Source organism: Macaca fascicularis, chromosome 14 (genome assembly GCF_037993035.2).
Source record: "Macaca fascicularis isolate 582-1 chromosome 14, T2T-MFA8v1.1".
Taxonomy (NCBI): domain Eukaryota; kingdom Metazoa; phylum Chordata; class Mammalia; order Primates; family Cercopithecidae; genus Macaca; species Macaca fascicularis.
This window is the reverse complement of record NC_088388.1, coordinates 124,569,469-124,583,895: the sequence shown is the minus strand read 5'-3', so window position 1 is coordinate 124,583,895 and position 14,427 is coordinate 124,569,469. Positions and strand designations below refer to the sequence as shown.

Sequence of the window (14,427 nt, the reverse complement as noted above, 5' to 3'; positions counted from 1 at the left end):
ATATTTCTGTTAGTTTATGATTATATTTCTTTTTCTCTGACCTCCCCACATACCCCTACTGGAACGTGGGCTGCATGCATGCAGGGTTTTTGTCTGCTCTTTTCCTTGCCATAGCACTTGTGCCTGGCCATTGTGGGCGGAAAGTAGCCCCTTAATATGTATTTGTGGGAAAAAAATGAGTGACTAGACAATGCAGAAACACCATGTGACCAGTGCTGCAGGTAGAGGTTTGCCAAAGTCGGAGCATGTTTCTTGTGCTTTGAGATTCACTATCGTTAAAATGCTTCTGCCGAGTTTGATTTGCTGTGCTAATTCTGTTAACCTTTTTTTTCTATTCTGCTTTGACTTTCCCTTTCCTTCATTTAAGAAATTTTCCTTGATTGCTTCTTTGCCGCTAATCTCACGTCTAAACGTAATGCAGGCTGTCTTGTGGCTGACGCCTGTAATCCTAGCACTTTGGGAAGTTGAGGCAGGAAGATCACTTGAAGCCAGGAGTTCAAGACTAGCCTGGGCAATATAGTGAGACCCCATTTCTACAAAAAATTTAAAAATTAACTGGGTGTAGTGGTGTGCACCTGTAGTCTCAGTTACTCAGGAGGCTTAGGTGGGAGGACCGCTTGAGTCCAGGAGTTCCAGACTATAGCAAGCCGTACTTATGCCACTGTGCTCCAGCCTGGGTGACACAGTGAGACCCCCATATCTAAAATAAAATAAAATAAAATAAAACAAAATAAGATGGAATAAAGCATAATGATCAACCTTTGTGAGTTTTAGTTGTGCTGTGGTGTCCTTCATAAAGGGAGAGGCCTAACTGCACTCCCTTCCTTCCTCAGAGAATTACTTAATCCTTCCATCAGGAAATCTTCAGATTTTGAATGTATCCTTAGAGGACAAGGGATCATACAAATGTGCAGCTTATAATCCTGTCACACATCAATTAAAAGTTGAACCTATTGGCCGAAAGCTCCTTGTGAGTCGTAAGTATTTGGGAGAAGAATGGTAACTGGTGGAAGAGGAAGAGTCCTCATAAAAATTTGGGCAATGATAGTTCATTTTTTTTCAAATCCTGTTTGTTTATCATGAAAAGTCTTACCAAAAAAGGAAATACAGGCTGGGCATGGTGGGTCACCCCTGTGATCACAGCACTTTGGGAGGCCGAGGCAGGTGCATCAACTGAGGTTAGGAGTTTGAGACCAGCCTGACCAACATGGCGGAATCCCCGTCTCTACTAAAAATACAAAAATTAGCAGAGTGTGGCGGCACGCACCTGTAATCTCAGCTACTCGGGAGGCCGAGGCAGTAGAATCGCCTGAACGTGGGAGGCAGAGGTTGCAGTGAGCTGAGATTGCACCACTGCACTCCAGCCTGGATGACAGAGTGAGACTCTGTCTAAAAAAAAAAAAAAAAAGTAAGTACATTAATGCATTATAGAAGAGTACTGTACATGCTTCAAAAATGTAACTTACAGAAGGGCATTTTGGCTAAGGTGACAGAGTGAATACATGTGGAGGATTTTGCCCTTTGTTCAAACAAGAAGAAATAGAGGAGATATAACTTTATAGTAGTGGTCATTAAATTGGTGTCTGTGAATTTTGAAAAAAAAAAAAAAAAGAGATATGTCTGTCCTCTTTCTTTCAGATGTGATGAAAATCACTGTTGAGTTTTAGGTTATGGCGGTTGCGTTGAGGTAGCACCAATAGTTAGAGCACAGTAAAGGCGTGGCTTCTGAACTTGTTGGGAATTCTGCATTTCCAAACCGCCAATTCAGAAGTAGCCCTAAAAGACCACAGAAATCTTTTAATTCTCAACTAAAAAGGATTAAACTGCCAAATAGGACCTTGTAGTATAAAGAATAGATGGGAAAACAGTGATACCCACAGCTTTGCTAAGCAAGAGATTAGAAACGAAGACTTACTAATAATCTCTCGTCTCCTTTCCTTTTCCAGGTCCTTCTTCAGATGATTTTCACATTCTTCACCCCACCCATTCACAGGCATTAGCTGTTCTTTCTCGTAGCCCCGTAACCTTGGAGTGTGTGGTGAGTGGGGTCCCGGCTCCTCCAGTGTATTGGCTAAAGGACGGGCAGGACATTGCACCAGGAAGCAGCTGGAGAAGGTTGTATTCTCATCTTGCCACAGACAGCATTGACCCAGCGGACTCTGGAAACTATTCCTGCATGGTGGGAAACAAGTCTGGAGATGTAAAATATGTGACTTACATGGTTAATGTACTTGGTAAGATGTTAGTTTTTAATTTTTTTCAAATGAAGCCATTTTTCTGGTCTAACTGATATCTGAAGGAAAGATCCATTTGTGACATTGAAATAGGGAATATCTAGAAATATCTACACCCTAGCCAGAACAAGTTTCATTTTTATAACGGAATTAGGCCATTTTTCTGGGTGGCATAGAGCATTTCGCATGGAATATTCTTAGGAACCTCACCCCCAACCTAGTTATGCAATATAGTGATTATTCTCTCTTCTTCATAACATGGAGGAAAAAACTGGAAATCAGGAGAATGGAAGAATCTAGCTGATATCCGTGTGTAGTATCTAGTAGTAGTAACTAAGACAGAGTACTAATGAGAAAATGTCAGGCCAGGCATGGTAACTCACACCTATAATCCCAGCACTTTGGGAGGAGGTCAGAATACTTGAGCTCAGGAGTCCAAGACCATCTTGGGCAACATGGCGAAACCCCATCTCTACCGAAAATACAAAATTTAACTGGGTGTGGTAGCACAGGCTTGTAATACCAGCTACTTGGGAGGCTGAGGTGGGAGGGTGGTTTGAACCCGGGAGGCGGAGGTTGCAGTGAGCTGAGATCACGCTATCGCGCTCTATTCTGGGCGACAGAGCCAGACCCTGTCTCAAAAAAGAAAATGTCATCTCAAAAAGAAATCAATCTATTTAATTTAATTTTCTTTTTTTGGATGCTTTACCAATGCCTGGGTGACAAAATTGAATTATTTCTACCCACATTTCTATATGTATACTTTATTTCAAAGCTATTCCTTTCTTTCTGAGCAGCTGCCAACCTCACTATCATGTGTAGCTGCAGAAAATGCTTTCCTTTATTGAAACAGATTTTCATGAAAAAAATAGGTGGAAAGTGGTTTAATAGTGAATAAAATCGTTGTAAACCCTTTGCATGTATTTATAAGATTGATAACCATAACCTGCTATAGGTTAGCGACACTGGAATTAACGTAAGCGTATGACAAGTGGGCTTTGGAACTCAGTGATTAGGACTGGATTAATATGCATAATTTAGACATATGCTACAAATTCTGATAAATGATTTACTTTTTCTAGGTAATAAGTGACTTGAAGGATCCCTAAAGGAAGTTTCATTTTTTTGTTTTCGCCTATTATACATCTAACCTCAAAGTTGAGTTGACCGTAAAAATATTTAACCTCTGAATAAACATTCTTCTGTTTTGGCTCCTGTTTAGTGTGAGATCCAGGGAAATTGTTACTGTATTTCAAACTAATCACCTGAAATAAATGCTAAGAGAAGCCCAGGATTAGAAACTCTTTCTGTATATATGTGTATTCCCATATGTTGTGGGGAGTTAAGTGGGTGGAGTATTCTATGAAACGAGATGATATGTTATTAGTAACATATGGTTTATCCTATTAGTGGAACATTTCTAATTTTTTTCTTGATTATCACAGCAGACAGAAGAATGTGAATAAACAGTGCAACTTTGTTTCAACTGGTTATTGGTAGAAAGAAGATTTTTATGACTTGATAATTTAAGAATTCCATTTTGAGGGCAGAGTTTAATTTGTGTGTTTTATTTTCAGAACATGCTTCCATTTCTAAAGGACTACAGGATCAGACAGTGTCTCTGGGTGCCACAGTACACTTTACCTGTGACGTTCGTGGGAACCCAGCCCCCAACTGTACCTGGTTTCACAATGCACAGCCTATTCATCCTTCCACACGACGTCTAACTGCAGGAAACGGACTGAAAATCAGTGGGGTTACCGTGGAAGATGCTGGGATGTATCAGTGTGTAGCAGATAATGGGATTGGATTTATGCAGTCTACTGGAAGACTTGAAATTGAAAATGGTAGGCTTTTAGCTCATGCCAGTCTTAAGAACTTTTATTTTCCAGGTGGGCTTTTGTTGTGGTCAAAAATGAAATTATTTTTACTAAAAGAAAATAACCCTAGCACCATACAAGAACGGTGTTCATTTTCCATGTTCCTTGCTAGTGACAGGTAGGCATTTCCATGAAGAAGTAATCTTATTTAATCAAGCTCATTAAAAAAAAGTTTTTAAAAACTTTTCAACAGATTCTTCATACTTTAAAAATCTATATGGTACAATCTCTCTCTTAATCTTTTTTATTTATTTATTTATTTTTAATGATGGAGTCTCAATCTGTTACCCAGGCTGGAGTTCAGTGGCACGATCTCGGCTCACTGCAAGCTCTGCCTCCTGGGTTCACGCCATTCTCCTGCCTCAACCTCCTGAGTAGCTGGGACTACAGGCGCCTGCCACTATGCCCGGTTAATTTTTTTAAAAATATTTTTAATAGAGATGGAGTTTCACCGTGTTAGCAAGGATGGTCTCGATCTCCTGACCTCGTGATCCGCCTGCCTCGGCCTCCCAAAGTGCTGAGATTACAGACGTGAGCCGCTGCGCCCGGCCTCTCTCTTATGCTTATTCCCTAGACAGTCAGTTCCTTTCTTTAGAAATAGTTTTGTCAGTTTCTTGAGCAGCTTTGTATGTAGTACACATACAGGTGGTTTCATACAACATGAGAGAGTGTATGTGCATTTTATAACAATATCTGTTTTTGTTTTTTTACCTAAATAGTGGTAGCATTCTTTACCATAATTTTTTTACTTAACATCTTGGGATATCTTCTCACATGGTACATAAAAAGTATTTTCATTCCTTTTTAAAAAATGGCTGCTTAGTGGTCCATTGTATAGCTGTAACAATTTGACTAGTACCTGATTGATGGTTGTTTTTAATCTTTTGCTATTACAAGTAGTTCTATAAGGAACGCCCCTCTACAAAGATTATTTTGCACATGTGAGTATTTGTAAAAGAAATTCCTAGAAATGAACTTGCAGAATAAAAGCGCATCTGTGGTGGTAATTTTGGTAGAGATTACTGAATCACTCTCCATAGTCATTCCCAGTGTTCGCTCCCACCAGCAACACTTAACTCTCCTTGTTTCCTGAAACCCTCGCCAACATGGGGTGTTGTCAATTTTTGAAGTCTTTGCCAATCTGATAGGTTAAAAAAAAAAAAAAGAACCATTTAATCTGTATTTCTTTTATTACAGGTAAAGTTGGGCATCTTTTCATGTTTTTGAGCCCCTTAAATTTGCGTTTCTGTGTATTGACTGTTCTTTGTCTTTTGCTTATTGAAAAAATTAGGTTGTTGGTCTTTCTTCTTCTTGATTTATAAGAGTTCTTTATTAGGGAAGTCCATTGTTTATGATATGAGTTATAAATATTTTAAATTTCAGAGAATCAATATCATATGGACCGAATGTTCTGACATTAGTGGAATTTATTTAGAAGTTAATAGTGAAAACATAATTTTTAAAAATGGGCATGTATTTGGACATTTAAAATTATACTTCTCAATGGTTGGATCAAAAAAGAAATCATAATGGAAATTTAAAATACTTTGAACTGAATGATAATGAAAATGCTACAGTCAATTTTGTAAGAGACAGCCAAATAGAATTTAAAAGGAAATTTACAGCCTTCTGTGACTGTAAAAGAAAATTAGTAAGACTATAAACTACTGCGTGAAGTAAAACGGTAACAGAATAGATTCAAAGAAAGGAAAAAAGATCATAAAAATAAGGGCAGAAATCAATTAAATAGAAAACAAAGAAAAAATAGAGAGGATCAATAAAGATAGAAGTTGGCCCTTTGTAAAGTCTAAGAAAATGGACACATCTTTGGGGAAGATGATCCAAAGAAAAGAAAGCAGGTACAAATAATATTAGGAACAAAAGAGGGCTATAAATACAAGTCTTACAGCAATTAAAGATAGTAAGATTAAGCTAAATTTTATGACAATTTATAATAAAGACAGAAATGGACAGATTCTGAGGAAAAAATGTAACTTAGCAATGCTGACTGAAAAGAAATAAGCTTGAGTAGTCCTAACCCTATGAAATAAGTTGAATTAGGAGTTAAAAATCTTCTCACAAAGAAAATAAGGGGCCAGATGATTTTATGGAGGTTCTACCAAACTTTGAAGGATAGACCATTTCAAATATTATACAAACTGTTCCAGAGAAGAGGAAAAGATAGAAACTCTCCAGTCTTGATTCTAGAACCTCAGTAAGATGGTGCAAGTAAGGAAAATCAAAGGCCAGTCTCATTTATGAACATAGGTGTAAAAATCCTAAATAATATATTAACAAGCCAGGACAGTGTAAAAAAGAAAAGACGTCATTTCCAAACAGTTATCCCAGGAATCCACTTGAAAATGTAGAGTGCCATTCACTCTATTTATTTAATAAAGGAGAAAAACAATATGATTATCTCACTAGAGATGGAAAAACATTAGATGTAATTGAGTACTCATGTTAGACACTTAGAAAAGTAGAAATAGAGTTGAACTTTCTTAATAAAGAGTGTCTAACAAGGACTTACAGGAAACATTGCATTTAATGGTGAAATATAAGAAGCACTCCCTTTGAAAATCTCTTCTGGCCATCACTATACTGGAGATCCTAACCAGCACAGAAAGACATGAAAAGTAAAAGAAGGAAAGAACCCAGATCATTGTTAATTTACAACCAATATGATTGTCAACACAGACTATCCCAAATAGTTTGCTGGCCATTATTATGGCTGTTGTATGTCCTATTATGACCTGTTATGATAAATAATAACATTTAGCAAGGTGGATGGATGAAGACCAGTGAACAAAAATCAGTTGCCTTGGCTGGGTGCAGTGGCTCACGCCTGTAATCCTAGCACTTTGGAGGTTGAGGCAGGTGGATTGCCTGAGCTCAGGAGTTCGAGACCAGCCTGGACAACATGGTGAAACCCTGTCTTTACTAAAATACAAAAAAAAAAAAAAAAAAAATCGGCTGCGCTTGGCGGCGTGCGCCTGTAGTCCCAGCTACTCAGGAGGCTGAGGCAGGAGAATTTCTAGAACCCAGGAGGTGGAGGTTGCAGTGAGCTGAGGTCACACCACTGCACTCTTCATCTCTTAAAAAAAAAAAAATCAGTTGCCTGTCTGTATACCAGCAACAGAAAGTATAATTTAAAAACCACCTTTTAAAATATTATAGCAGTAAAGCATAGCCAGTTATATAAGAAGATATACCAGTTCCTCAATATTATATATTGTATTCAGTATTATATAGTTATCTGGTCTTTCTAAAAATTTTCTGTGGATTCATGCAATTCTAATTAAAATCCCATCATAGTATTTTAAGGACCTTGACAAACTGATTCTAAAATGTATATGGATAACCCAAGGCCCAAGAATGGCAAAGGTACTCTAAAAGAAGGAGAAAAAGAACGTGGGAGACTTGCCTTAAACATCTAAAATATCTGTAGTAATTCAGAAAATATTATATTGGTACAGAAACAGATAGACTCTGGGAACAAGACAGAGAGTTTCAAAAAGACATTTGCGTGTAAGGGCTTGACTGAGCCGGCGCTGCACATCAGCAGGGAGGAGACCGATTTCGCATTTTGATGTGGGATAACTGACTCTCAACATGGAGGTAAAAGTGAAACTCAGTGTCTTACTCACATTGTATAAAAGATACATTCTCAGTGGATTCAAGATCTCTATATGAAAGACGAGATGAAAAAAGTTTTCAAGAAAACATTGAAGAATGTATGATCTGTGGGTAAAACTTTTTAATAAGACATTTTAAAAGACTGATTTTAAAAGATATGACCACATTGAAATGAAAACATCTTCCTAATAGATACTGTGAAAAGCTGAAAGGACAAACAGGACATTAGGAAGGAGGTACTAGTCACATACATACCTGAACGAAAGAACAGAATCTAGTATATACAGAGAATTCCGAATCATTACAGAACAGATTCATGACCCAGTAGAAAAACTGACAAAGGCCATTTCACAGAGTACAAAAATTAATAATGTCAAATGATCACGTGAAAAGATGTACAGCCTCATGAGACCTCAGGAAAATGCATGTTCTGAGCAGGGAGATAGCATTTTACACTCAGTAGCTTGGCAAAAATCCAGAAATCTGATATCAGTTGTTGGGTGGTTTTGTCAGACATCGGAAGGAGGACTAGAGAAAAAGAGACATACTGGAGAAAATGTCATTTACTTTGATCAATATTCCATTGTAAGCTCTCTTAAAAATGCCTTCAGAGAATACTAAGACCCAAAGGAAAGACTTGGTGCCACTTTAATTTAGAAACAAAAATGCTGTTCATGTCTATGGGAAAAAAATACAGGTATCATCAGTATCAACTTTTATTCAGAACAGGTTTTTTTCTCCCAAGCTTTTTATAATCAAATTTCTGCCTCCCTTCCCACCCTACCCCACAGAATTGACCATTTTCTTGAAGGAAAATTATCTGCTTTTATACTTATTTACACATTTTCCTGTTAAGGTCTGAGGTTTCAACTTCATATTTTCCATATTTGCAGTGGTCAAATATGTATAGTGTACCTTCAGAAAACTCTCAAAAGATTTCTTTGTATATATTCCTTTCTTTCTGAAGGACAGGAAATTTATGTAGGAAATGTTTAGGAGCCTACAGCTATGAAACAACTCTACCATTTATTGACAGTTTTACTTGGTGAAAGTTGCGAAGGGAACTAACAAGGAGGTAGCTATCTTGGTTTTAATCATTACTCTCACATTTACATGATAGAATGAAATTGTTTTGCATCGTAGATACTACAGTGTTCTTAATTTTTCGTATATCAATTACTTTTTTAATAGACAGTGGATTCAAGCCAGTTATAATTACGGCACCAGCAAGTGCAAAGGTGGCGGACGGAGGCTTTGTCACTCTGTCCTGCAATGCCAGTGGGATGCCGGTTCCGGTCATTCGTTGGTATGACAGCCATGGATTGATAACCAGCCATCCATCTCAAGTCCTGAGATCTAAATCCCGAAAATCACAGTTATCAAGACCTGAGGGCTTGAACCTGGAGCCTGTGTACTTCGTCATGTCCCAAGCTGGTGCAAGCTCTCTCCATATTCAGGCTGTGACTCAGGAACATGCGGGGAGATACATCTGCGAAGCTACAAATGAACATGGTAGCACACAGGCGGAAGCATCTCTCATGGTTGGTGAGTTGCCATTATCGTTTATTTTTAGTTGAATAAGTTCCTTTTATAATATAAGTTAAACCGACTTGAAATGTTATTTTAATGAATCCAGCAATCTATATTTTTTCCTGATGACAGTGAAATGTAGAACTGTGTTTCTTGGTATTTCGCTTTATGTGAATCACGTGAATTTTGGTCTCTGTTTCTGATGTGTTTGTTAAGATTGTAGTTGCAATATAGAAAGCTCTCATTTGGGAGCAGGCCCAGAATATAACCTGTCTCTGGGATGAATGCTTTTGGTTTTCTAAGCTACCGAAAATGATATTGCAGACATTTTTTATGCCCTTGATAACTACAGTATTGGGTCTAAAGGACTGGCCTTCATTGAGAATGTAGAGTTGTGGTACTATTAAGTAATACCTGTTTGTATATATTCCCTCTGTCTTATCCAAAGTTATTTTCTAATGGGATGTATAATATTAATTCTTCCTATTTTACTGATTTTTTGTGATGATGACTTAAAAACTGTATATGATTTTTGATGTACTGGTATATAGACTATTAATATTCATGGAAATGAACTCAAACATGACTTCATTCAAATTCAAGCCTTCCATCAGTAGGCATTTAGAGCAGTGTTCCCAACAACTAGTCAGTTGGCTGTAGATTGTCACCTTACTTCTCCTGTGAGAGGTCCAATATCAAAGGCAATAGTGCCTTCAGTCTTGGGTAACTGAGGTCTCTGACCCTGGCTTCTGCTTTAAGGGGCTTAGCGTGGCTCTCTTCTGCCTGGGGCCATGGTTCCACGGGTCAAAGAGCCCACGGGATCAAGGAGCAGTGCTTATGCTGCGCTCAGAGCCCACGTTCCTCCTTCTAGACAGGTCTGGGATCCAGCATTCCCTGCTTTAGTGAGTTCACAGTTGTCCCCACAGTTCCTCTCCCCTGGCCCAGTGTGCTCCCACGACTAGTGTGTGGGCACCCTTAGCCAGAGCAGTGGCCAATGGGGGGTCCTTGGCAGAGGAGTGATGGTTGAAATAAAAAGAGTTTGTATGTGCACATACGATTTCCCTTCACGTGCAAACAAGGATGCTCTTGCTCTGAATGAAGGTGGAGGCGGAGGAGGAGTGGTGGGGACCAGGGACCTCCCCTTATCCTCTTGTGCATGTTAGAGATGGGAGAGATGTGGAGGCTGAGCACAGGGGCTGTGTCAGAATCCTGGCTCTGCCGCTTAGCAGCTTTGTAACCTAAGGGCAAGTCACTGAACTCTGTTCTGTTTCCTCATCTGTGTAACAGGTATAGTGAAGGTGCTCGTAGGGTTGATGTGAGGGTTGATGTGAGAATCAACTTCATAGGGTTGATGTGAGAATCCAAGGAGTCAGTGCATAGTAAGCGCTTAGAATGGTGTCTGGCAATAGAAAGCCCTCCATTGATACTAAGTATAAAGTTATGATTATTACTGTCTAATATTATTAAATTATAGTGATCTCTTGTGGCAGTGTTAAGGGAAGGAAGAAATAGTTACTGATTTTAGAAACCGTAAGAATCCTCAAATGAAGAAAGTAGTTCAGTGTTACATAAATTTGCACCTACAAATGAATATGTGTGTGTGTTTTATATTTCTATTCCTCTAGGCAAAAATAAGAGTGGCTCTGCTCGAAATTGTTAGCTGCATGGCAGGTGTAGTTGCAGGAACTTCTTGGGTAGAATTTAGCTGAAGGGATTATGTGAATACAGGGTGTAGAGAGACAGATGTCATAGTTATGGCTGATGGAACTAGACATTTTGTCTGACTTCCTCATCTTAAATATGAGAAATCGGAAGCCCTTTGAAGTTATATGAACTAACTTGAGAAGATCTTTTAAGATTCCCGTGTGCTCCAGGATTTTATGTCTTGATAAATACCACTTTTGTATATGGTAACCCCATCAGCTATATTCTACCAAAGAGGTCCTACATTGTCTTTTTAAAATTTTCTAGTATAATTATTAAGATCCAACTGAGTTTATTAAAACTCAAAACAATACATAACTCACTTCTTTGCATAGGAATCTGAGCCTTATGAAATTGTAGCATCCTGACAAGTCATTTACTTTGTCTACTGTACTGTAAAGGGGAGAGTAAGCTAGGTTAGAGAAAGAGAGAACTTCCTCCCCAGCCTTTGTTCTTTCCAGAGACCTTGGGTTTTGAGGTCCTGGATGTACAAATATTTGTAGAGTGTGTGGTACTCCTTAAAACTATAATGGGAGTTGGCGTGGGTTTCCTAAATAGTTTGGGTGTGAGTTGCTGGCAGCAGTGGTCACAGTGGGAGCATCTTTGACAGATATGGTTGTACTCCCTCCCTATTTAGAGTCATTAAATTTATTTACGTTGCCATAGTTGCATCAATCTCTTTTCCAATTAGAAAAACATTCCACCTTAAAAGATGCCAGATGCCTGTTCTACCCATTTTGTAGAGTTCTGAAGATAAGTTGAGATAATACATGCAAAAACACTGGGGAAGTACTGGTAAGGTCTTTTCAGTTGTATTGAATGTATCTCTCAAGTGCCCAGATTATATCATTGAAATAGAAGAAGAAAGTTAATTGAATCCCCCTTTTAATAAAAATTCTGGAGAGGTCTCATTGCATCTTAAATCTTACAGAAATGGAATTTTGATACTCAAGACAGTGGAGAAGCTGCAGCATAACATTTTTCTCATGCTTCTGTATAAACTGAGGCATGTGGCATTTAAACTCTTTTACAGCCAAATCCCACTTCCCAGTGGAAAACTGCCCAGAGGATCCACTAAACTTCTAATGATAGAAAGATCCTTCTCCACTACCTCAAGCCACAGTTAATTACCTCCACTTGCTGAGTCCGTCTCTCTGCATTAGCGGCACCAGATCACACCCTGAACATCAGTCTGCAGTCTGACTCACTAGATAAACACTGCTGTTCCAGGAGCAATATTTTGAAGTTGTCTCAGTGAACTTAATTAGTTTTCTTCTACATTATTTCCTCACTAGCTTCTTGTTTTCTCTGAAGCATCTTCTGGGACACCCTCTCTCTCTTTTACACTAACAGAGAACTAACCTTACACTGTTAGTCCTATTTCTGTTGGTTCTCTACTACAGTGCAGCCCTTCTCCCAAAAACACACCCACCTTTTACCAGGAATCTGACTTCATTTTGGAAATAAAAGTAGTACATTGTTTCCTCTGCATTCTTCCTCCACAAAAGGAGTGAAAAATAGAATTTTCTGTTGCCAGTATTAATAGCAATTTAGAGAAACCAAGCTGTCACTCCTTCGGTTTTATTGTACTGGCAGTATATTTGTTTTCGTAAATTGTTCCTTCTTATTTTTTTTTTCACAGCAGCACCATTAACATTCTTCCTGGCCGCTGTCACTTAGTCTCTCTGAACCTTAATTTCTTCACCTGTAACATGGGAGTATTACCATCTACCTAAGAATGTTTTGAGAATTAAATGAGATTATGTTTATAAGATAGCTCATACAATACTTGGCACATAATATGTGCTCAGTAATTATCTTTGACTATATGCAACCTATGTATTTTTTCAGTGCAAATAAATTATTTTTATCTTCCTCTGTATATTCTGTATGCTGTTAGTAGTAAGTGTTAAGGCTGCCTGCTTGTTTTATCTTTTGTTAATTTTTTTTTTTGAGACAGGTGTAGTTGCAGGATCCCCTCGGGTAGAAGTTAGTTGGCCTGTTGCCCAGGCTGGGGTGCAGTGGCACGATCATGGCTCACTGCAGCCTCAACCTCCCCAAGCTCAGGTGATCCTCCCACTCAGCCTCCCAAGTAAAGCAGCTGGGACTACAGGTGTCTGCCACCATACCTGGGCAATTTTGGTGTTTTTTGTAGAGATGGGGTTTCACCATGTTGCCCAGGCTGGTCTCGAACTCCTGGGTTCAAGCGATCCACCCGCCTCAGCCTCCCAAAGTGCTGGGATTACAGGTGTGAGCCACCATGCCCAGCCAACTTGCAATCTTCTGAGGTTAAACTAGCAAATTATTATTACTAAAAAGAATACTCTTAGAGAACAAGGAACAAATAAAAACATTTAACTGCTACACTATTGCATCATATAATTGGTTTTTCAAGCAATTCGTTTGCTCCACCATGAGAAAAGATTGCGACTAGAGGTTAAATGTTTCCATGAATTATAAATGGCAGTGTTACCTGTTTTAACTTCCAGGGCTCAAATTGTGCTAACAGTGTAAGTGAGGGCAGTCACGTCACAAACTGGGTAAAAGACACTGAAATGAGGGTTTCTTCATGCTCTCTTCTCTCTTTCTCCCTGTAGTTCCTTTTGAAACAAATACAAAAGCAGAGACAGTCACACTTCCTGATGCTGCTCAGAACGATGAAAGAAATAAGAGAGATGGTTCAGAAACTGGGTTACTGAGCTCATTTCCAGTGAAGGTCCATCCCAGTGCAGTGGAAACAGCGCCAGAGAAAAATGCCAGCGGCATCTCAGTTCCTGACGCCCCCATCATACTGAGCCCCCCACAGACCCACACGCCAGACACGTACAACCTGCTGTGGAGGGCAGGCAAGGATGGTGGGCTGCCCATCAATGCTTACTTTGTGAAGTATCGAAAGGTAATATCTTGTCGTTTATCATCTTTCTCTGCTCACACCTGAACATTCTTTGTATGACATACACTGTTGTCTTTTCCATTTGTGGAATGGCAGGAAACAGAACAAGAGTGTCCAGACTGATGAGTTTGTCAGAGAGATCCCAGTCATGCTGGATTTACCAATCCTAGGAAAGCACTGAGAATGAAGTATAATTTCCCCCCAAATTGGAATTCTAGGAACCCAATGATGTCTTTACATGTTTAATCAAACGTTTTAACCCTTCAATATAAAGCTCTATAACCACTTTAGAAATACAAACTCCTTCCCTCTCTAAGGTAGTAGAATACTATTTATTTAGCAAATAAAGCAGTTTTTTATTAAAAACAACTGTTTGAACAGAGTCTGTGGAATAATTTATGTCAATTGTTTGTGTTTCAAGTTGGTTTGTTAGTTTGTTTTGAGACAGGGTTTTGCTCTGTTACTCAGGCTAGAGTGCAGTGGTGCCATCTCGTCTCACTGCAAATGCCACCTCCTGGGTTCCAGCAATTCTCGTGCCTCAGCCTCCCAA

General features: G+C 38.9%; 1 protein-coding gene across 15 annotated transcripts in view; it reads left to right on the top strand.

Moving 5' to 3' along the window:
• The window catches only part of CDON (cell adhesion associated, oncogene regulated), a 103,488-nt gene that overhangs the window by 44,034 nt on the left and 45,027 nt on the right, over positions 1-14,427 (top strand). For 13 of the 15 annotated variants that reach the window (XM_005580113.5, XM_005580111.5, XM_005580110.5 and 10 more), the window contains 5 exons: positions 834-977; positions 1,947-2,234; positions 3,812-4,081; positions 8,942-9,295; positions 13,582-13,880. In XM_005580113.5, coding sequence (XP_005580170.3) covers positions 834-977; positions 1,947-2,234; positions 3,812-4,081; positions 8,942-9,295; positions 13,582-13,880 — 1,355 coding nt within the window. The remainder of the gene's footprint in view (positions 1-833; positions 978-1,946; positions 2,235-3,811; positions 4,082-8,941; positions 9,296-13,581; positions 13,881-14,427) is intronic. The other 2 variants (XM_065529651.2, XM_074015586.1) reach the window with 1 other exon arrangement.